The 22,227-nt window shown below is 46.3% G+C and overlaps 2 protein-coding genes across 4 annotated transcripts; one reads left to right on the forward strand and one right to left on the reverse strand.

Moving 5' to 3' along the window:
- On the reverse strand, nt 1–7,383 carry LOC129213065 (cytochrome P450 2K4-like). Its single transcript, XM_054842431.1, has 9 exons — nt 7,155–7,383; nt 4,831–4,993; nt 4,498–4,647; nt 4,050–4,210; nt 2,643–2,816; nt 1,969–2,110; nt 1,230–1,417; nt 585–726; nt 1–197 (listed from the first exon to the last, which is right to left on the reverse strand). Exons 1-9 carry the CDS (start codon nt 7,350–7,352, stop codon nt 10–12), a joined length of 1,506 nt encoding a protein of 501 aa, XP_054698406.1. The 5' UTR covers nt 7,353–7,383; the 3' UTR covers nt 1–9.
- Nucleotides 7,384–13,810: 6,427 nt separating this feature from the next.
- LOC129213066 (cytochrome c oxidase assembly protein COX19) lies at nt 13,811–17,076 on the forward strand. Of its 3 annotated transcripts, XM_054842435.1 has the most exons (4): nt 13,824–14,025; nt 14,178–14,289; nt 15,244–15,357; nt 15,551–17,076. In XM_054842435.1, the coding sequence occupies exons 1-3, from the start codon at nt 13,944–13,946 to the stop codon at nt 15,329–15,331; spliced, it is 282 nt and encodes a 93-aa protein (XP_054698410.1). In that variant the 5' UTR covers nt 13,824–13,943; the 3' UTR covers nt 15,332–15,357; nt 15,551–17,076. The 3 variants fall into 3 exon arrangements, with proteins under 3 accessions (XP_054698407.1, XP_054698410.1, XP_054698409.1); XM_054842434.1 differs by having other exon boundaries at nt 15,244–17,076; XM_054842432.1 differs by having other exon boundaries at nt 13,811–14,025; nt 14,178–17,076.
- The last annotated feature ends 5,151 nt before the right edge of the window (nt 17,077–22,227 follow it).

The raw sequence follows: 22,227 nt of genomic DNA on the forward strand, positions 1-22,227 counted from the left end.
GTCATTTGATCATTCACAGGGCACAGCACAAACCAGGTGAGGCATAGGGTTCAAGGTAAAGCCGACATCAGCAGTGAGATCTAGGTCTGACTTATCCACTCCTGGAGGGGTTTGGAAAACAAATTTGCGGAGCAAGCCTGCAAAGAAGAGGAACAGCTCCATTTTGGCCAGTCCTTCTCCAACACAAGCCCTTCGTCCTGCAAACAACCAGGAGAGAAGTAAGTGATCAGCACCGTAACTGTTAGTGTTGGTGTCTGAGACCTTCTGAACTGGACCTGCAGCGCGTAAGAGCAGGCTGCTGAGGTAGGAAATTTTTCCTTCCTTCTCTCTGTATATTAGAGGTGCTACTGACTTGTTCTCAAACCACACAGAAGCCTGTAGGAATGTGAGATCGTTCAGTCACTACGGGTAAATCAGTGTCTCCTCCAAGGAAGAGGTGGTTACCTACAGCAATGGTGGACAGGACAAATGACCAGAAATCCCTTATCCTATGTTCTATGTCCCTGACTTTCATACTGTCCTGGAATCAGGGGGAACTGTGCCATTGGACTAGCCCCAGGTAGTGAACACATTACCCCTCTCACCTATGGAGAATGGAATAAACGCCTCTCTCCTAATGAAGTTCCCATCAGCATCCAGGAAGTGGGAAGGGTTGAACTGATCCGGGGTTTTCCAGTGCAGCTCGTCATTCAGAGCGGAGGTCAGCAGTGGAATAATCTCTGTACCCTGAAAGGGATCAGAGAAACTCACGGTAGCTGTTTGGAGCAGATCGCTTTCCTAGTTGAGCTGGGCTGCTTTCTTTTTTGTGATGTGAAGAGGCAAATAAGACTGAGCCATGGCAAACAGAACTGCGGGATGCCTCTCTGCCCCACTGAGGCTCTGCCTGTTATCAGTAGCTGCTGCCCTCTTTTTGGACCACAAAACATTCCTTTCTTACAGAATCAGTACTTTCAAGAAAGATGCTGAAGTAGAGGTTCCACATTTGATGTAAGAGATTCAAACCAGTGTGATTTAACTAACGTCTCTGGTTATTCTGGATTCAAACAGCTGTAACAGACCGCAGTCCAGTGCATGTTTGTAACAGCTATCCTGGATCCAAGACAAAGGATCACATCGGAGATTAAACCACGCATCATGGCATCTTTAGATTTTTACATTTTTCTTCTTGTCTGCTTTAAACAAAACTGTAAGGAATCTATGCAGTGTAAGCTGCTAGCCTCAAAGCTCACCTTAGGAATCACATAGCCTTGGAAATTCACATCAGTAGGAGTTGATCGTGATACACCCATTGGGACAATATTGGCAAACCTTTGTATTTCATGTATCACTGCATCTGTGTAAGGCATTTTTTTCCGGTCCTCCAACTTAGGCAGCTCTCCCGGTTCAATGACGTGGTTCATTTCTTCCTGAATCTTTCCTTGGAGGGAGGAAAGGATTAAGAAGCTGATAACATTCTTATCTTGCAACTGAAATGGCCTCCAGCTCGGCCAAGATGAAGAAAAGGGAAAACTTTGAGGGGTATTTGGGAAGAGCAGAAGTAAGTCAGGGCATGGTGTGATTTTTTTTTCAGGTTTGTGTTGAGCCAAGAGAGTTGAATGGAGTCACTACAGTACACCCCATGCCCGATTCTGATCACACACCTTTGTTACCCCATAGCCTTCAACAGAAACTAGATCAGAATCAGCTCCTGAGGAGACCTTTAGTGACGTAAGCTCATAGCCTGGAGGAGAATAACGATGGGGGAGCTTTACTGTAACCATAGACTGGCCCTTTGCCTCTCCCCCTTGGCTGGGCTGCTTTATTGCAATTCAGCTGAATAAAATTCCTTTGTAAAGTCAACGGTTGTTATCTCTCTCAGAGTACTCAGAGTAATTACTCTAGACAACACTGAATGAGTTCCACTCCCTTCCACAACCAAAGCCTTAAGCATGCAACAATATATGGTACAAGAGGACTTCCCAGCCTTACTCTGAATTTCTGGGTATTTCATCATCAGCAGAAGACCCCAGCGCACGGTTGTAGAAGTAGTCTCAGTCCCAGCAGCAAAGAGGTCCAGGGTTGAGAACAAAAGGTTTCCGTTGCTGAACATAGTGTGGGGTTTCTTTGACTCCTTCAAAACATACAGATAATAACCATAAGTTCTACAGCAAGTGATACCAATATGTGACTGTGTGGCCACCATTTTTATCTGCATTTTAGCTTTTTGTGACTTCATATGCTCTGGGAAACTAAATGCTTAGTATTTTAGCATTAGGGCCTATGCTGTATGGAATTTGTCTGGTCCCAAGCATATATGCAATCCCCAGGTCCAGATATTAAGTTAGTTGGAATTTAGTCACTGCAATGAAGTTTATCACTGTACCACTCTTGCAGGAAGGTTTGTGATGATCTCCTCCTTACATGTGCTGAGTGGTAACTTATTTCACCCACATGGGACAGCTTGACAACTAGATCCCTTTAACCAGCAGTTTCAGTGGAGCTATGGAGCGAGTACAGCACAGCTCACTGTATGAGCTTCGATATATTCTGCTCCCTGTGGTTCTTCTGTTTCCATTCACTCCCAGTCCCTGACAAATGGTCAGTCCTAATAATAAGTCAGAGCTAAGAGAACAGAAAGACTCTGAGACTTAGCTTTAAAGTACCTGTTGTTGCTTCATCAGAAAGGCATCAACAAAGCCTGTTAAGTTATTTTCATTAAACTCTTCTTTGTGTTCCTGGAAGAGCTTCTGGAGAAAAGCGTTCAGTTCACTGACATTTTGTAGGACAGTCTTGGAAGCTCCAGAGAGAAATCCAAGGGATGGGTAGAAATTATATAACTGTAGAGCAAGAGAAGTCTTACTGTTAATTGGCATTTTGAACACATACTGGTACCTCAAATCACACTGCTGGTCCCTTGTCCCGTGACCTGACATTTCAGGCCATAATTCCCTCACATTAGTTTGTACAGTCCAAGCAGCTATGAATTGCTGCAGAAATAGCATATTCTCTCTGTTCTACCTCTGCATGAGTGCTTGCCAGGACTTTTGGGAGACTCATCAGCTTAATCTTCCTTCAGGGCTTCCGTATGTGTAGGCAGTGGGACAGAGGGTCTCATACGTGAAAGAGGGGAACGTGAGCATTGTACTTGTTCCAGGGAAAGCCCTCAGGTGTGTCACATCCTACGGCAGCAGAAGGGACTTGAGCTGTCCACCTCCACAGACAGACAATATTTCTGTGTCAACATGGTGCTTTCCAAGCCCATTAGCTTAGGCACAGCGCCGAGCTAACCCAACCACGCTGTTCCTAGCTGAACCGAGCACAGCATTGCAGTATGTCGTATGGACGTACGTGCTGTCAGGAGAAAGGGGGGTCTCACCCCCATCATCCCATGAGAGGTGTGCACATCTTCAGGGAGACCACCAGCTGCCCTGCCAGATAATTAAACAAACACCCGCCGTTAGCTGGGAGAGCGGCTGTACACAGTGTGTAACTCTGACCTGTGCTCAGGTGATGCTTTTTGGGCTCAGCTAGTCTGGAGTTACAGCCAGCCGCAGACCTCGGTGCAGCTCAGAAAGACAACTCCACTGGCATGCAAAGCCGAAGCTTTGCGTCAGGAAGGAAGGGGCTTATATCGGCTGTTAGTTTGCCAAGATTCAGTTTCGGTAGCCAAAACAAGAGTAGTTTGTCAAACCTGGTTCTAGGAGAGGCAGAACTAAGACAGTTACTGAAGGTGTAATACAAGGAGGCAGATTTGAGGTGGCATTTCTGGGCCGATTTCTGATATAAGAGATGCATTGTGCTTCTGCTCTTCAGTGAGGGTAAAATAGTTCCTTTTGTAAAGACTTTGGGGTTTTTTTCTTTTACTAATAAGCTTCACAGACTAAGCCCAGGGGCCTGGCAATCTGTGCGTTGTGGATACAGAACTGTGGATGTGTTCAGTACAGGCTGGCTGGCTGATAGTGTTCTTGTTCTCGCCTCGAGAAGCAAGATGTGGGAGGCTAGGAGGACAAACATGGGCAACTGGATATCCTTAAAAAAGCTAAAAACCAAAATGTAAATCAAGCTCTTACCAGCACCATAGGGGAACCCAGCAGCTTAGTATTTTCATTTAACAGCTTCAGCAAAGTTAGAAATACAGGATCATCATATTCAAACCTCTCTCCAAACAATATAGAGCAGATGACGTTGGATACAGCATTGTTGAGTATCATCTTCGTATCAAACGGCTTCCCTGCATTTCAGGCAATGAAAACAAATGACAATGTGAATTATGCCCGTTTCAGTCTGGTCTCCTATGGAAATGGAGTCCTGAGGTCCCAAAGAAAAAACTCATTCACCACCCAGTATGCATAGCAGGGAACTGGGTGTCAATATTTTAAGGTCTCAGTTTAATAACCTGTTTCAGCATATGCTGAACTTTAACCATGAGATACCATTTGCTCTAAGTTAAACTTTCATTAATCTTTATTGTTGTGCTAGACACGTTTTCTGTCTCTGGGTGAAATTCTTGATGCTCACCGTGATAGGATTCGAAATATTTAATGAGGGAATTTACTTCGTCCAGGATTCGGATCTCAATGGTTCTCTTTCCCATTCCAAAATCTCGCAGTGTGGACAAGGTGAATCTTCTCATAGTTTTCCATAGCTCTCCATGGCTGAATGCTATGCCTGAAATAAAGGTATAACATCCTTATGTTACCCATGGTTAAACATTTGTAAGGCCTTCTTACACGCTGGTATGAAAGCTGCTCAATACACCGTTATGTGGACAAATAGCAACCTGTAAGAGGATGATACTATGTAAGGAACATAGACAAACTACAAAAACTAACCAACCAAAAGGTCACTTACCATTTCCTTGTGTCATTTTCCTAAAAATGGGTATTTCTGCTCTCTCTCCAAACTCTTCAGCATGATTTAAAAGGGCATCCTTGATGGTTTCGTATCCAGCCAGTACCACAGCTTTCCTGGGTCCAAAATGCACAGTGAAGATGTTGCCATATATCTTGGAGAGCTGTCAAGGTGAATAAATATGTTCATTCAAAACCAGATCTGGACCCAAAGGCTAGCACTAGCCACCCTAGGTGGTTTCTAGCCCGAAAGGACCCTCCCAGCCCTGCCCGAAGTCTCCAGGTGCTGCTGTAATGCAACTAATGAGCAACAGCTATCAATTGCCAGCATCTCTGCTTGCACCCTGTTTGCACAACAAGGTGTCTGCTATCACCGCTCCTATCAGAGCAGAAGTCAATAAAATGCCATTGCATTCCTGTGGTGTTCTGCAGGAACAGGCCAGTGTAGCGATACTACCGTTCGGAGGACGGTTAGAAAATGCTGTAGCAGGCAGACCTGTTTATTTTAACGCTGTTGACCTGAGGCAAGCAGGCGTGCACACATCTTTGAGGCTAAAGCCACAAACACTACGAAAACAAAGGTAGACAATAATTCTTTCTTTCAGGACAGCACTTGTCTCTAATTATGGCAAGGTGGGTAGTGTTGCAGTCATCGCAAAATTATTTGCTGGCCACCAGAAACTTGAATCCAACTAGGAAGCGTATTCTTGTAGACAACGTCACAAGAGCTCTAGGCTTTTATAGCAAATTAAATATGAATCATCTGTTACACAGAAGGGTGGCTTTGACAATCTAATCATTCACTCGCTATTTAGATTTGGTTTAAACACACTGCAAGCCATCCGCTCCAAATGTATTCTTGTTTCCGATGTGCCTGGGTTACCGTTTGCTATGCATTAGATACATACTGAAAATTGAATTTCAGATTAGAAGCAGCTCCTGTTATTACACCAGACAAATTGAATTTGTTTTCATCAAACGGTGGTTTGACGGCTTGGGAGATAACATTAACACCGGTTCTTTCCTCCCCAGCAGCTCACAGAGCGTGCGGCAGAGCCAGGGGCAGGGAATCACAGCCGCCTCCCAGCCTTCCTTTGGTCATTTCTTTGCATTAGTACTTCTTGGCATCAACCCTGTTTTTTCTCAGCAACACAAGTACTGGATGTGGCAGGCCTGAAAGCCTAAAGAAAGCTGCTTGGCAGATTATAAAAAATGAGTCTGGTGCTTTCGTGTGACGTTTGTATCATAAAAGCCCCCAATACCACCAAAAATAGTTGCTCTTCCATACCAGCACCCTCGAACATAACCTGTGATCAGATGGGAGCTCAGGACCAGAAGCCCATCAAATCTGGGGCTCTGCACAATCCTCTGCACCGTGAACCACGGCAGATGAACGCTGTATGACAGCTAGAGGAATTCTGTACTTTTGCAGCCCAGGATGCCCTTCTTCTATGACTCACTGGGGAATTTTGGTGTCTGCCCTGCCCTCTCAGGTGGGCTGAAGGAGTTCACCGGGGACGGGTGTCCCCTGTCATAGTGTCCGGTAAGCACACACACAGGGAATGTGACAGGTCACTCACGGCACCTCAACTGTCTCTACAGCAAGCAGAAGAAACCTGAATTCACATTGAATAGTCCCCACCTCCCTACGGGAGCACAGCAGACATTTTTCTGAAACAAACATTGCACCTGGCTTTAAAATATCTTTTTTTTTTTTTTTTTTTTTAGAAATAAAAGTATCCATGGAGCTGCATAAGAAAAAGCAATTTGTTTACCTAGATGTGTAAAAGCCATGCATCAAGTCTTAAATAACCTGGCCAGTGTGCGTGCAGGGTTGGGGACCAGAGCTGAGCTTTGCATTGCAGGGATATAATTAGCTTTGGAAACAAATGTGCCTATCACCCCATTTCCTCTGCTGTGGGGATGATACCCTTCTTTCCTCCCTTCCTTCCTTCCTACCTGTCTGCAGTGAGACATCTCCTGATGGCAAATGGTCCTGATCTGTCAGCAGAGCAACCCAGCTCGAGTCTTCTACCTGCAGCCTCTCAGGGACTTGAAATACCAACAATATGGAGCTAATTGCAAGGGGTGGAGGTCTACACTCGTGTATGTGTAAAGGAAGGAATGTATTATATTTATATATATAAATATGTGTGTGTGTGTATAACTCTGAAGGTGAAGTCACTCTGCCAGCCTGCCTATACACCAAATATCTCATTTCTGCCCTCTGCACAATGCAAACACAATTGCACCTCCCTGTCCCTAGTTGCATTCCTTGCTTCAGGAATTGCACGTGTTCCCCCTGTCTGCTCGCTCAGACCCTACCTCTGTCAGCGACTGGAACGGCTTTTTCAGGTCCACCACATTCAAGTTTCCAATCAGAGGAAGAGGTCGTGGCCCGGGAGGCAAACTGCAAACCGACTTCTTCAAGCTGGTAAGAAAGTAAAGGAGAGCGGCCAGCCCTGCTGCCAAATAGAGCAGCGAGCTAGAGCCCACGTATTGCAGCAAACTCTGTACGGCCATGGCTAGATCGAAGTGTGGGTAGGAGCATCTCGGGGTCCCTTTATAGCCCTTCTGTCACTGCCTCAACACACCTCTGGGGAAGTGGCTTTACGCAGAGAAAAGGACTCTGAGCTCTTGTTTACTTCCATTTAAACCAGATGTACTTTTTTTCCTGCCAAATAAAGCACCTTACTTTATTCTGAAACATGGATTATCTTAATCTGGAGCTCCTATTTCATCTACAACACTGGGGCAAGGTGTTTGTTTTCCAGTGAAAAATCTGTGTTATGGGCATGTTGTGGTCTATGTGATTTCAGGGGCAGGATTAGGGACAGGACCTGTGCTGGATCGCTGTCATGGTGCCAAGTCACAGGACTCAGCTGGACCACTGGTGATGCAATGGAGGAAGTGGGATGCAGGAGGGAAAGCCCACAGAAATGCATGGCCTAAGGTGCAGCTGGCAAGGAAGTCCTCAGGGAAGACAAGGCTGACCAAGGAGGAGGTGGAATGGTGGTGGCGTGAAGATGCATTAATTCAGGATTGCAGACGGGAGTAGGTCCACCTACAGGTGACAGCTCTGATTCTCTTTGCTTTCCTGCCACCCCAGTAAAATCACCTTCTTGAACGACACAGTGTTTTCATTGCTGACAGTGTTATTGATCTTTGTCCCAAAAATCCTCTACCGGCAAACCCAAAATGAGTCATGCACCATGCCAGGGCAGGGTCCCGCAAGAGCCTGGGTGACTGGGCGACAGCTCACCAAGAGCCTCCTGCACCCTTTGCATCCTTGGGGGATGACAACACAGCAGAAGTGATCATGAAGAGGAGACCACAGTTTTAAATGGTGGCTCTGGGGGAAGGAGCCAATTTGATGCTCTATCAGATATTCCCAAGTGGGGATATTTTGCTCCCCCGATGCAGATTCTGTCAAATTACTGGGCTGAGCTGCTGTTCAACTCTTTAGAAACCTTTAGTTTTAATAATACTTTTGCTAGAATCCTCCAGGGCTCCCGAGTGCAGGCTCCACTGATGGAAAAATGATGATTATTTATTAATAATAATAAAAGTACATTAGCTGAAGGCAAGGGGAATCAATAAACTCTAACGAGATTGACATGAAAAAGGTGCCTGCACGTCTGCCTGTTCTCCAAAGCTTGTTATTAGGAGTGGAGTTTTTCACCCTGTGCAGAAGAGGACTAGGCAGGGCGGGCACAGAAGGGAGGTCAATGGATGGTCACGTCCATCTCAAGATTTGCTGCACAACTATGAAGGTCTTGGTCTGCACCCTCTTCTCTTGGACATTTCCAAGAATATCCTGTTCTGCCAGACTCCTCTCTGAGCAAATAGTGTGACCACTGGGACTCTTAGAAGTTTATAAGATACAGTAAGAGTGAGGGAAAAAAATCCTACGTGGGCTCAGCTGGGTACCGACGGAGGGAATTCAGTGTTTCTGTTTACATACAGCCACCTCCGATCTGTTAGAATAGAGCTGGCTGCTGCCATAGACAGCAAGAGTGCCTTCTCAAGGGCTTCCAGACTGTTCAAAGCTTCAGGTTGTATCTGGTGATGATACAGGGTGAAATCCTTTCTCAAGCAGTGAGCCCATGGACTTGCGACCTGCCGGACTGATGCATGCACCGTGGGCAACGATGGATGAGTTCTCCAGTGGGAGGGAATCCTTGCAGTTTTAAAATACAACTAACGTGATGTCCTCGCCTCCATTTCTTCCTCTCCTACCTTGGCTTCCAGCATGCAACCCTGAACACTGCCTACAGCTGAGCTGTTGGCTTGCAGGTGAGGCATCTCACACAGGACCGGGGAGAAAACGTTGCTCCCCGCTCACGTGTCTTCGTCTTTCTACCAGCCCACGCCAGAGCTGATACTATCTTCAGGTAAGCAGACTTTGCAGGCTTAGCCCAGGGAAATAACCAGTTCCTCCTAGAAAAAGAGCCTGTACATTAAACAGCCACAGAGTCATCTAACTTCTGTGTGCTCCCCTGGAGAAGGATGTATAATCTTCTAATGGGACAAAGGTTAATAATGTTACAGTAACAGTAGGATAATGCAGAGAAAGAGCTGTTATAAGGCCATAATTCAGTCAATGAGTTCTGATAACATAATAAACCATGAGAGTGAACACCAAGTGCCTGTGTGCCTTGCAAGGCTCTGCAACTGATTTACAACCTCAAGAGATGCCTATCAGCCCGTGCATTGTTATCAGGGACATATAAAGCATGAGCACACCCTATTAAACATTAACATTTTTAAAGACTCAGATGTGTTAAAACTCGGGCTGCTCCTTGCTAATGGATTTTGCTCACCTTGACAAATGCCAGCGCAAAAAGAAATCAAAAGCTTTCCGACTTTGACCTCTTTCCATTTTTCATAATTATTGCATCGTTTTATTGGATTACACCCACTTCTTCCCATCCTGCAAATCGGTATTTTTGTAGGATCACTACAGGGTAGTGATCAGTATCTCAACTGTTCGCTATGCTCATTTTGTTACAAATAATGTGTACTGAATTTCTTTTCACTGATCTTTCAAATCAGTGTGTGTTGCACATCTGCTTTGGGAAGAAAGACTCCTGAAAAATATTTTTAAAAATCATTATTCTACTGCAAATTTTCAGTGCAAGATTCTTGGGGTTTTTCCATACTCTGAGCTGAAGGGTTGTATATGATGGGTCTGGTCACTGGAAGAAGAAAAAAAAAATAATCTGTGCACGGGATTAGTGCACTGTCTCTGTGCAGAGCCTAAGGTGACAGTATTTCCCACTCGTGTTAGGCATTTGCCCCTTTTAGCAACAAACCGTTCTCAGGAATTTTGTTGCTTTTAAAAGCCGCCTTCTTGGACCGAATAGATGTCATTCCTTCCTGAGTCTCACTCAGTGACAAAACACATGGGAGATCCTGGGATTTGGTGCTGGTAATGTACTTTATAATATGCATATCTATAAAAATATTTGCAGAAACAGCCATCGTGCCTATAGCCAGAAGCATGATCTTCAGACCCCATGCTTACGCGAACGAGCCAAGGCAGCCTGACCTGGGAAGTAAGTATTGAGGAGGTCAGGCTATGAAGAATTTATTTTCAAAATACGACCAAACAGACCAAATGCCTCAACGTAGCTCCAAGGATTTTTTTTGTTCTGGGTCTCTAGCTTCAGTCTATATCAACACAGTATTGCAGAAATTATATTAATCCAAGGGCAATTTGGGGTATATCATGAAGGATTATTATTTGGTAGGTATCTACAGAGCCAGGGTCCCAGCATCTTACTTTTGGGCCCCCCGTCTTGATGCAGATAGAGATGTGGATTTAAATATACCAGGTTTGCAACTAGCAGTGTGAGAAAAAGTTTGCTTTGGCTTTCAGCGTGGCGTTGCTATTTCTACCACGTTCCCCTCTAAACTGACGAGGCTTCGGCTCAGTCATAACAGCAAATGAGCTATCATTCTGTACATCTTTGCAAAGCACATAATACAGTAAGGCCCTGACCTTACTGGCATGAAACTGTGATTTCCCTGTAACTGCAAAACAATAATATTTCATTAATCATTCACAACAGAAATCCCCATTCCCCAGACTATTCTGGCAATATTCTGCATTTTTGCTTGTCTAGGAACCTGAATTAAAAGGGAGAAAAATGGTTTACAACAGCCTGTGGCAGTGATGTAGCAAGAGACCTTATGTAAGGGCTGGCAGCATGCTCGCGCGCGAGGGTGAGGCGTAGGAATGAGTGATCCTGGAAGGATGTTTCTCTGAGGTGTGTTCTGTGCCTGGGCTGGGAACAGCAGTCTCAAGGGCACAAATTCCAGTGTCTGAATGTGCTTGGTCTTGTTTAACTGATTAATTTATTACAGTTATCCCAAGTCAAGCTACAAAATCCCCTAGTACTTTACTCAAAGCCTTTCATGACTTGTTGATAAATTATTTTCAAATTAACTACCTGATAATTTGAATCTGTAGGCTCTTAAAAGATGCAGTATGGTGAGAGAGAGAAAAATAACAAAAGTTGTGGACTTTACCCTGTCCGTAACAAGGAATAAAGGTTCTGCTCTGATGTAGTACTTCAATTTGGTGTGTCCAAAAATAATGCTAAGTGTATAAAAACCCCTTCTGAAGGTACATTTGTATGACTGACAGATAAGCACCAATAGTGGAGTAAGTTTTTTAGCGTGATCTGACAACATTGTAAAAAAGCAAACATTTTTCAAATGTTTCTTTAGTCCATAATTAATGACTCTATAGTCCATAATTAATGACTAACAGCTCTGATTCAAGCAAAGGATTTTTTTTTTTTTTAATCTATCAAGGTGTGTAACTTGAAAGGGGAAGGTCCAAGATCTTCCCTAGTTTGGGGAGCCTTCTGACTTAAGCCTTCTAATTTTTGGAAAGGGCTCAGTATTCCAGACTAGAGATACTGTAAAACACTGGATGCTTTACAAATTATCTGATCTCTCTTGTACAACGGGCATCTTTTTACTGAAAGAGCTATTTCAGATTTCCTTGGTGCCAGGAAAGTCTCTCACTTCTTTGAGAGATAGTATGTGAAAAGCATTTAATTCTCTGTTAGCGGCACTGTTCTTTGTGGCACTGTTTTTATTGAATTCTTTTGGAACTGGTTGGCTTAATCTGCAAATAAGATTTTTTTTTTCTTCACACTGATTATCTAACGGGGGTTTCATTTGATCTCCTTGGGAAAAATACTAAACTGCTAAAGCACGTGCATTAGATTCTAAGACAAACCGTACCTTTAAAGGGAACTCGAGAAGATACAACCGATATTTGCAATAAAAGCATTAGGTAAGCATAACCAAACACCTGCTACTAAACCTGACCTGAATTTGGGTAACTACAAAATTTAAGACTCCAAAGAAAGACACTGGGTTAATTAACATGTAATCAAAACATTTGGCTGTAATATAATACAGTGAGTCGATATAGCCTTTGCATAGGATTGTCGCTGTCTGTTTGGGAATAATTCTGCTGTGGGATCCCTGCCTATCTTTTTCCTTTGATTTCTTCCTTTGTCACAAGGGGAATCAGCCAGTCAACCGCCATGCCAGAAACTAAGGAACACAATTCAGGTAGTTTTCTAAAATCAAGTGCACGGTTAAACTTGTCCAGATAAACCAAAGCTGCTTCTCTGCAGCTCAGTCCTCTGAGATCTAGGCGACAGTTTGCTGCATGGATTTATGAAAGAGGAGAATCTCCCTTTTACTGTTAAGTGTTATAACGAAGTCAAGTGGAAAAGTGCCATTTACCGTATAATAAAAACCAGCTACTGTTCATAGCCCTGAAAACATGATAATAAATAAAACCTTGTATTTCAGGCTGTGTAAACCAGTTGCTTATGTAATAGAACATGGTGTAATTTTCCATTTACAATTTCAATACTGTAATAAGAAAGCAATCAAAGCATAAACAAAAAGCACTTGAAATGGGGCTGCAGGTAATATTTCCACAATGGCTGTCCTTAACAATTGCAGCTGCTCCTTTTTTTTTTTTTTTCCCCAGCCTGGAATTCTCTCAACTTATCTCCATCATTTAATTAAAAGAAAATCAACTTAAACCAGATGAAAGACCATCTTAAACCAATTGCAGCTACAGGCAAAGAAGGAAAAAAAAAAAGACATCTTAACAGCGTAATCCACGGTTAACACTGGGGTGGGTTAAATTAACGCTGTTTCTCATCCTCCTTTCAGGACGGGGCTCTGCAGAGAGCGTGATGTAAACCTGCGGGGAAAAGGGGGTTCTGCCTTGGTTACGTGCCTCGAGCACCTGGAAGCTCCCCGGCTCCCAGGCAGGTGCCGATGAGCGCTTGGTTTGACAGGCCACGGCGGCCTTCGCGTCGCATGCTGGGGAGCCGCCTGCTCGCCCATCGCTTGGAGGAGGCACAAAAAAACCCGGTGCTGCCCGTCGGGTTTCCGCATGGCCCTGAAGCCGTGAGGGTTAAGAAAATATGAGCAATCACGTCGTTGCCGCCGGGGGGGGGGGGGGTGGGCTGACGGCGGAGCTCACGTCACTGCAGCGGGACGGGGGTGGCTTTTCCGAAATCCTGCTGGATTCCTAAGGGAAGCTGGCGTTGCCTCAGGGGTGCCCCAGCTCTGCGGCGGATCCCCCGGGCTCTCGGGGCACACCGCCACCCACGGCTGCGCCCTGGAGGTCGCACAGCGGACACGGCTCCGGCCCGACCCTCCGCCTCAGGGGGGACCGACCCCGCCGCTCCCGGAGGCCGCCGGCCCGGGCCAACATGGCGGGCAGCGACGGCGTCTCCATGGCAACCCGCGCTGCTGGCCGAGGCCTGCGGCAGTGACGTAACTCTTGCCCCCCGCCCGCGCGGCCCTATTGCGTTACCGTGGCGACGCCCCGCGCCCCCCGTGGAAAGCTCCCGCGGGAGGGAGGCGCTCCGGTTGCCATAGCAATGGCAATGCCGTTTCCATAGCGGCGTGAGCCCGCCCCCCCCCGCGGAGCCGCAGCGGTCACGTGGCCCGCTCGACGCGCTCGGCGCTCGCGGGAGTTGGTGACGATCGGCGCTCGGTTCCCCCGGCGGGCGGTGTGTGAGCGGAGGGACCCCCGGCCCGGCCGTGCCCCCCGCCGGCGCCATGTCCACCGCCATGAACTTCAGCAGTAAGAGCTTCAAACCGCGGCCGCCGGACAAGGGCGCCTTCCCGCTGGATCACTTCGGTGCGGTAACGCGGGCCTGGCCTCCCCGCGGCCTAGCGGCGGGCCTCCCCCTCTCCCTTCCCCTCAGCTCTCCGCGGGCCGGGGCGAGGGGACGCGGGCCCGGGGCCGCTGCCCCAGCCCGGCGGTAGCGCGGCCCTCGCTGTCTCTTGCAGGGGAGTGCAGCGCCTTCAAGGAGCGGTTCATGCAGTGTCTCCGCGACAGCGGCTACGAGAGCAGCGCCTGCCGGCAGCGCGCCATGGCCTACCTGGAGTGCCGCATGGAGAGGCAAGTGGGACCCCGGCGGCGGGGGGCTGAGGGGCGGCCGGGTGGCCCCCGGGGCGGGGAAGTGGCGGGGCTCCCTCTGCGGGGAGGGGAAGGGACCCGCGGTGGAGGCGTTCGTGCAGGAGGCTTGTGTCCGTGTGAGAAGCAGGCGTCGTTTGTGGCATCAGCAGTTCCCTTTGGCTTACTTTTTTGGTGTGGTGTAGATATCCGGCCCGAAGGGTGGAATAACTGCGGGACACGGCCAGCTTCCACTCTGCGCGACCATCTTTCTCAGTGTCAAGATTTTAGATTTTTTTTTTTCCTGGCTATGGTTACAAGTTAAACGATTAACTTGTGCCTAGGTTCAACTGAAAAAAGTGTTGGTGGTTGGTTTCCCAGGAATGTTTCCATTCTTGCACAGGGATTGCTTTGCAACGGTTCCTGTTCAGTGGTGAGCTGGGGAGCTCATTGGGAAATGCCTGAAGAGCGTTATTAAGTGCACTTAAATAAAAGGACGCCTGCATACACGGCATGGGCTGGTGGTGAGGAAGGCTGCAAATCAAAACCAGTTTGAAAATCATTACAGCAAAGTATAGTGGCACCACGAATGCTGTTCTAAACCACATTCACTTAAAAATCTGGTGAATGGCACAAGTAGAATTTTAGGAAGCTCTTATGCAGTCTGCTAATAAAGGATAACCAAGAGCCAGGTCAGTTTCTGAGGAAACTTATTCAGTATCTAATATCAGGAAACAACACATTTAATTGGAAAACTGCTGTTAAGAAGAAAAAAAAAGTATCCCTGAATGTTGCTTTCCCAAAACTGACGTTTCAGAGGCTTTGCCAAGCGGCACTCACCCTGCACGGACGTCTTGGATTTCTTTAGAGTAAATAATACTAAATGAAGTAGAAAATACTGCTGTTCTCTTGGTTATAGACTGTGTTCTGCATAATGTTTTTGTGTCGTTTTTAACTTAGGCAACTTATGGCTAATGAACCACTGGAAAAATTGGGATTTAAAGACCTGATAGATGAGAAATCAGAAGCAAAACCTGAAAAGTTGTAATGAAGAAAGACAACTTCACCCCTCATGTATGGAAAGCATAACTCATGTAGTACATATTGTACGTTCTGTCCATATTGCAATAGGAGCTGTTTCCTGAAGGAACCTTTTTTCAAAGTTTAATTTTCCTAAAATAAGATTATATTTTTAAAATGAGCTAAAGTACTGCCTTTATCTAGTTTCTGCAAGTATTTCTTAACTTTTTTCTTTTAATTTCTCTAGCCTGCTCTTAAAGATCCATAAGAACATTTTGGCTGGGAGAAAACAATTATTGCCTGAAGTGTTCTCCATGTCTCTGTAAGAACAGTGAAGTCTTATTTTAAAAAGACAGAAAAACCCCACCTTTATTGCATAGATTTTGAAGTATAGATTCATCTTATGTGGGCATTACTAATATGCTTACAGCAGTTACTTGTCAGGTGGAAATAAAGCTATTGTGGTACTTGCAAATTGTTTTTTATTAAATACTGGTATTAATCCCTATCTTTGAGGTGATCTCCTTCTCACCCTCCTGTAGAAAACACTTGGGTACCGTGGTACAGGTTTTTCAGTCTTTCAACATTCATCATTGTTGGGAGAGTATTTCTAGTTTCAGACACCAGTCAGGTAGTGATTCTGCATTCATTTACCATGCCAGCAGTGTTCACCTAACTTTATTCCATCATTTAATTGGGAGTCTTTCATTGTGAATATATTCATTTCTCCAAGTAGAACTGCCACATGCTTTTTTTTTTTTTAATATCTTTATGGTGAAATCAGTGTGGACGCAGAAATGGTATTTATTTGTGTTCTAAGTAACTGTGAACTCTACATAGAAATGTGACTGGACAATTTTATTCTTTTAAAAACAAATGTTTTATGTTAAAAAACAGGGTAGATCAAAAGTTAGCGAAGAAATACAGTGTTTCACTCCAAAACACGTAGCTGCAGCACATACATTGAGAAGGTAATGCAGCAGGCCATACAGTAGGTGGGCAATCAGGTCTGAGTGTGTTTTTAAGGTCCCTGACTGGTGTTTGTGTAACTTACCACGAATTATCAGAGCCAGTGGTATTTCCCTCACCTATACTAATGCAAATGAGTCTCTTGTAATTAGCACTCAGTTCAAGCCAAAATAATTTGGCCTATTAGCCCCTTAGAAATATGTTTTAAGGAGACAATAAATTTGTAAATCCTCTGGATGTATTTTCTATTTCCACTGTATTTCCTGCCCTGTCCACTTTTTTAAACTTTTTTTCTTTTTTTTTTTCTTCTTTCTTTTAAACCCAGTGAGTCATTCCTCTGTGTATCTGGCTCTCAAACTGCAAGCTTTAGGGTCAGGGCCCGCAGAAGGTGATACACACACTCTTTGCCAAGGCAGTTCTCCTACACTTTCTCCTTCATTAGTGTCCTCTGATATATCTCACCTTTCCTGCTGTCTGCTATTATTCCTTTTGCTTCAGCTTCTCTCTGCTGTGCATCTGTTTGCTCACAGATCCACGAAGGGGTAAAAGAACATTTTCTGCTCTTCATATTGATGGTTGGAGGTTGGATTTAAATTGTTGCTCGGGTCTAATCTGATTGAACGAACGGCAGATAGTTCAGAGCGGGTCCCTGTTTGAAAAGAATGTTCGCCTGCTGCTGTGGTTTTCTTTATTCTACTTCATTCTACTGTTTAAATTATATCCTTTGGTGAGATTAGTACATTTATAGAAGAGAAAGCAGAGATTTTATTGCTGAAAGAGATATTAAAAGACTTTATATTAAACCATTGAACAAGAGCTTTCTTTCAGTGATACCGAGTAAGAATTATTAAAATAATCTCCAGCATCTTCAGAAGAAAGAAATCAAATTTCATGCTTCTGTGCTCCCTGAATATTCTAAGGTGAAGTGAATCCCGGGTAGTTATGAAAGAACCCACCAGTGGCGGTGGAGTAATCTGGGCTGTTCTCCGCGGTAGTTTCATCTTTGGGCCGTTACTCTGCGCCGTCGTTTGGCCAGACGGTTACTTCATGAGTTGGGTGCATGTTTTTCCTGAGACATCTGGTACCAGTTGTATGCTCTGTTGGATACTCTATCCTCTAGGTTATTATAGAGTAAAAGGGGTCAAGTTTTTGAAGTCTTGATTGAATTTTGACTGCTGAGCCGGAGCGAGAGTTGCTGTTTAAGTGAACTGTCTGAGATTACCCACTGAAGGAGGGGCCACTGCAGACTCTGTTTATAGTGACCGAGGCTCAAATTTTGGACCTGCTGCAGGAGGGATGGTGGGGAAAAAAGCAGGTTCAAAAAACTTCATGGTGTTCCGAAGCGAACAGTGCTCTGTGCTACTTGTAGGCTCGTCGTGCTACAGTGATGTAGCCGGCACAGACTGACGCAGCTGCTGAGCCACCAAAATGGGCAGGGTGTGCCTCATCCTTCACAAAATAACTGCAGAAGCAATCGTTGCCATCCTGATAGGGAGCATTGGGGTGAGAATTTCACACCTTTCACCAGCCTGAAGAAGATAACCTCATCATCCTGTCCGGATCCAGGGCTGCGTTTCGTCCTGCCTCCCAGCATGGTGAGTCACTTCGCAGTGCTGTCCCCTTCCTGCCGGGACAAGGATGGATAGCTGAAAACGAGAGATTGCAGAGGCGTGTGTGTCCTGCCTGTGAGGCATTAGCTGGAGAAAATATGTTTAGTGGAGCTGTAAGGTGAGCTCAAAGCTGGTGAGGGGCATCGGTTGATCTTGATTGAGATCTTCTAATGCAACTAAGTGGTGGAAAAACAAGTCATTAATCAATGCTGAGCCTGGGGTCAGACAATTTTCCCAACTTGTTCTATGGGACAAGTCCCTGCAACACCAGAGTCATCTGGGAGAAGTCCCAGAAGGCTCTTGAATTGATTCCTGCCAACACACAGATCATTAAAGCCTTTCCATATAAACCTCTTTATTTTAGTCTTGCTTGTGGGATTCTGGTTTATATAAGCCAAAGAAAAGCCGTAAGTTCGTAGTTATCTTTCCTGTTCCCGTACCAAGGAGGAAGGAACCTCTTCAGAAGCCTGACACCAAGTTGGGGTAAAAAAAAAAAAAAAAAAATCTCTGTTCTGGAAAGGCTGAGCTGAGGCGTGTGTGCTGTGGCGGTTTGTCAGGGGCGCTGGTTTCTTTACGGAGCTGTTTGGAGGTGATGAGCTGCTCCGCTGCGTGTGGCACCGGCAGCGAGGTAAATCCCACGCAAGTGCATTAATCTTCATGTGAGCAGCCTGCCTGCGCGCTGCCTGCGCTGCCTTGCACCAGCGCTGCCATGAAGCACCACCTGCTGACAGAGCCTGGGACCTGGAGAAACGCACGCAGTTGCGACACGCGGTTGGGCTGGGACCGCTGTACAAACTGCCAGCCCGGCTGGAATTGTGCAGGTGTGGAACGGATGGCCCGAAGCAGGAGGAAGCGTGGGCTGTGTTGGAGTGAAGAGCTGGGTAAGCTGTTAACACATTAATAGAAATCGATAAACGAGGGGGTTGTAACTGTCTTTCCTGTAGCTTTTCTTCGCAAAGCGTCCTTCCCATGGTAGCTCTAGGCACCGTCCTGCTTGGGATCCTCTCCCAGGGAGTCCCCGGAGGCTCCGGGTCAGCAGAGCCTCGCACGCTGGCACTCAGGAGAGCCTTGCCCATATGTTCCCCCTCTCTTTGCTCAGATTAGAATCCATTCAACCACAAAGCGCTTAACCTTGGTCACCGCAGTTATTTACAGAGAACATTGCTGCAAGCCAACCCTCATTATGTCTTCCTGGGAGACCTTGAGCTCTAGGTGTATCTCTCCAAACAACCGCAATGACCTGCAGAACAAGGAAGAAAGAGTTTAATAACGTTTCCAGGGCTCTGAGTGTTCTTTCATTAGAAAAGCCTGTACAAAGAGAGCCTCCTGTGCTTGCACTGGAAGTGGGCCATGGTCCAAAGTCCTTCGTTAGGAGCCTGTGCCTCTGTGCTGAGGAAGGATTGTTGCTCCGTCTGCCACCTGGAAGTGGGATGCACGCACCCGCAAAGGGTGTAGCCAGCTGACCTTCACGCTTGGTCGTCCCCTGAACCCTCTTCCGAAGCGTTCTCCCCAATTTGTCCTGCCTGCTTTGAGGCCACAGATGTCCTTGCGCCTGGGCATCGTGTTTACGGTGAGAAGTCACCCGCTTGGTTTCCTCTGGAGACCACAGAGTTCCTGGCCTTTGTTAGTGATTAATTGCCCTTTGCAGCAGAAAACAAAATCACTTTCACTTACTGTTGCTTTCATAGGTCCGGCTTAACCAGGACTAACGCTGGGAGGGAACTAGATGGGTTAGAGCACCTCTTGAATTTCGCCCCGTTGATATCTCACTCCAAGCAGGCCTGGAGAGCAGCGGGAGGTGATGCTGCTTCCACAAAGCTGCTGGAACTAAACCTGGAGTGTCGCACTGATGCAGTTAAAGATCAGGAAATACGGTAGGCAGGCTAGGAGAGAAGGAGCAGCCTGCTCCCTGTACGAGAAGCCTCTGTAGCATCACTTCATGCTGCAGGCTCTGAAAAGTGCCTTGGGTGTCCTGGTTCCACTGGAGAGCAGTATGTTTCTACATTTCTAATCCGTGATTCCTGGGAAGGGAAGGAACATTCTGCTAGTATGCAAGACTGTGGTCATTTCTGGTAGCATATCCAGTGACCCCAAGGGATTTAGTTACTTCTCTGCCTGGAGGAGATCCCTTCTGGAAGAGACCCTCCTGCTGAATTGGGTATGTGGCATATTGTGTCAGGTTTCCCACAAAAATCAAAGCTCTAAGTCAGATTAATTACAAAAAAAAAAAAAAAAAAAAAAAAGACTGTTTGGAAGGGCACATGCAAGGGTCCATTTCCCCTTCCAAGGCATTTCAATGGAAATTGGATGTCTGATTAATCTTACCCAAGTTCTTTTTTCCTTTTAATGATTCTGCTTCTGTGAATAGCTGGCAATGTTGCATTTCCGTCAGGATGCAGCAGATTTTCTAGCTTACAGATTTCGAGACAAAATGCCTTCCTGCTGGAATGAAGGTGACATATGGCTTGAAATGCATAATTGATCACTGCTCAAAATAGGAGCTTCATGGAAAGTCACCTCGAAGTCCAATGCATGTGTGCAGAGGACTTGATGATAGACCTTGATGTATATTTTTTTTTGTTTCCTCTGACCGATGATGGCACAGGGACAGATTTTTACGGATCTTCCTAGAGGCTCATGCTTGTGCTCTCTCTGTAGCACTGCACAGACTGTTTCACCACTGGATTGTTTATTCCCATTATTCCAGGAGAATTTGGGACTTCCATTAGCAGGTGCATCAGTCTTATGCTTGCTGATTCCTACTGGGCTTGGTTGGATGAAAACCACCCCAGACAAGCCTGACATTTACCATATAGCCCAGCAAAGGCCACAGTTATCTCTGTGAGTACAGAACAGTCCGTGTGCATCAAATCTGGTGGGCTGAATCCAGTTCTTACTGTCCCATGCTTTCCCACCCCCCCAGCTGATGGCCCAGCTCCCACACGGGGTAAGGCAGGTTCCCTCTGATGCGGGAGGGATGTTGTGGTCCCTCTGGCTGTGTGTCCTGCTGTCTGGGAAAGAGCAATACCTTCAGCCACCCGATACTGGAGATGCTTTTCTGGCCAGGTCCTTATGAATTCTGGCAAACTCTGTAGGAGCAGTGGTGAAAAGTAGCCCTGTAAAAAGAGAGCAGGGGGGTGAAGAAATCAAGGAGACTGCTAAGAATGACCCAGACTTTTAACTTCATCTTGATGATTTTAGAAAGCAGGCAGTGGGGGCTGCTTCTGCAGCCCCATTGGGCAACTGAGTCCTTTGACTATTTTAGTAACCTTCTAGGGGTTGAGAGCTCCTGGAGCCGGAGGATTTCTAGTGTCCTCAATGCTAGCAAGCCCTGCTCAGCAAGAACCTCCTCACATATCTGGTTCTGATCTTGCTTGCAAAGCTGCTAATCGAGGATAGCATGTGGGAAGGCAGTCACACGGGAGAAGGTGCTCTGCAAGGGAGTCAGCTCCAGTTTTGTTTGCTCAATATACATTTCTCTGTTATCAAGCCGTGTTCTGGGTTCCAGCAGAGTTTGGAGGCACCGAATCTCTCCTTAGTGGACAAGGCAGGAGAACGGTCATGCTACAGAATCTGGGACACCAGGACTACCCTGAGGATTTGATGTGATGCTGCGTGCTGCATCTTGCTTAGAGGAGCAATCTGCTGGCAATCTGCAGCGAGCTTTTCCCTCCGAGTTGCTCTGACAGCCCCATGGTAGCACGGCTTGCTGGATGGTCAAAAGGGTGTCACCACACTGAGGAAGCCAGTTTTTGGGCAGATAGACCCAAATGGGAAAAAAAATCCTGCTGCCACTCAGGACTTGCACAGAAGCTGCGGATCAGATCAGTGCTGAGAAAATTGCTGGTAACTCAGGATGCTGAACCAAGCAGGAGCAAAACCCCCATTGATAAATGAGCTTTCACATCCCCATGAACGCGTACCAAATAGGGAACCCCAGGGGTGTAACGAGGCTGGTTGCTTTCATCGCTGGGGTTGCCTCCCTCGGCTTTTGCTCTTTAGCGTGGACGTGGGAGTTACGCTGCGCTGACTTCAACCCATGGATTTAGCAGGTTGTCTTTAACCCCTTGTCCTCACCACCCGTCTTTACAGATCACACGCTCCGGGGTGTGCCTGTTGTTCGGCACATCTCTGGCGCGCGCGTGCATGCTGGGAGCGGTTGCTAAGGCAGCATAAGTCTGTCCCCCTCTCTCTATGCATTCAAGTTTCTGTCTGATCTAGAGGTATACGTGTACTGGGTCCATGCAGCCCAACCCCAGACCGGTATCTGTGTGGGAGAGCACAGGTGACGTCACGGATCGGGTGTTAACAGTCTGTGTGCACAGACGTCGCTGTGAATGGTACA

This window comes from Grus americana, chromosome 15 (genome assembly GCF_028858705.1).
Source record: "Grus americana isolate bGruAme1 chromosome 15, bGruAme1.mat, whole genome shotgun sequence".
NCBI lineage: Eukaryota > Metazoa > Chordata > Aves > Gruiformes > Gruidae > Grus > Grus americana.

Bases quoted from the DNA above. Each gene is read 5' to 3' on its own strand.
- LOC129213065 (XM_054842431.1), bottom strand. From the start codon at position 7,352: ATGGCCGTACAGAGTTTGCTGCAATACGTGGGCTCTAGCTCGCTGCTC. The intron at 1,418-1,968 runs GTAAGGCTGGGA...CCTCCCTCCAAG, and splicing joins GAAATACCCAGAAATTCAGA to GAAAGATTCAGGAAGAAATG. The intron at 198-584 runs GTGAGAGGGGTA...GGTTGTTTGCAG, and splicing joins GTTTATTCCATTCTCCATAG to GACGAAGGGCTTGTGTTGGA.
- LOC129213066 (XM_054842432.1), top strand. From the start codon at position 13,944: ATGTCCACCGCCATGAACTTCAGCAGTAAGAGCTTCAAACCGCGGCCG. The intron at 14,026-14,177 runs GTGCGGTAACGC...TGTCTCTTGCAG, and splicing joins CTTCCCGCTGGATCACTTCG to GGGAGTGCAGCGCCTTCAAG.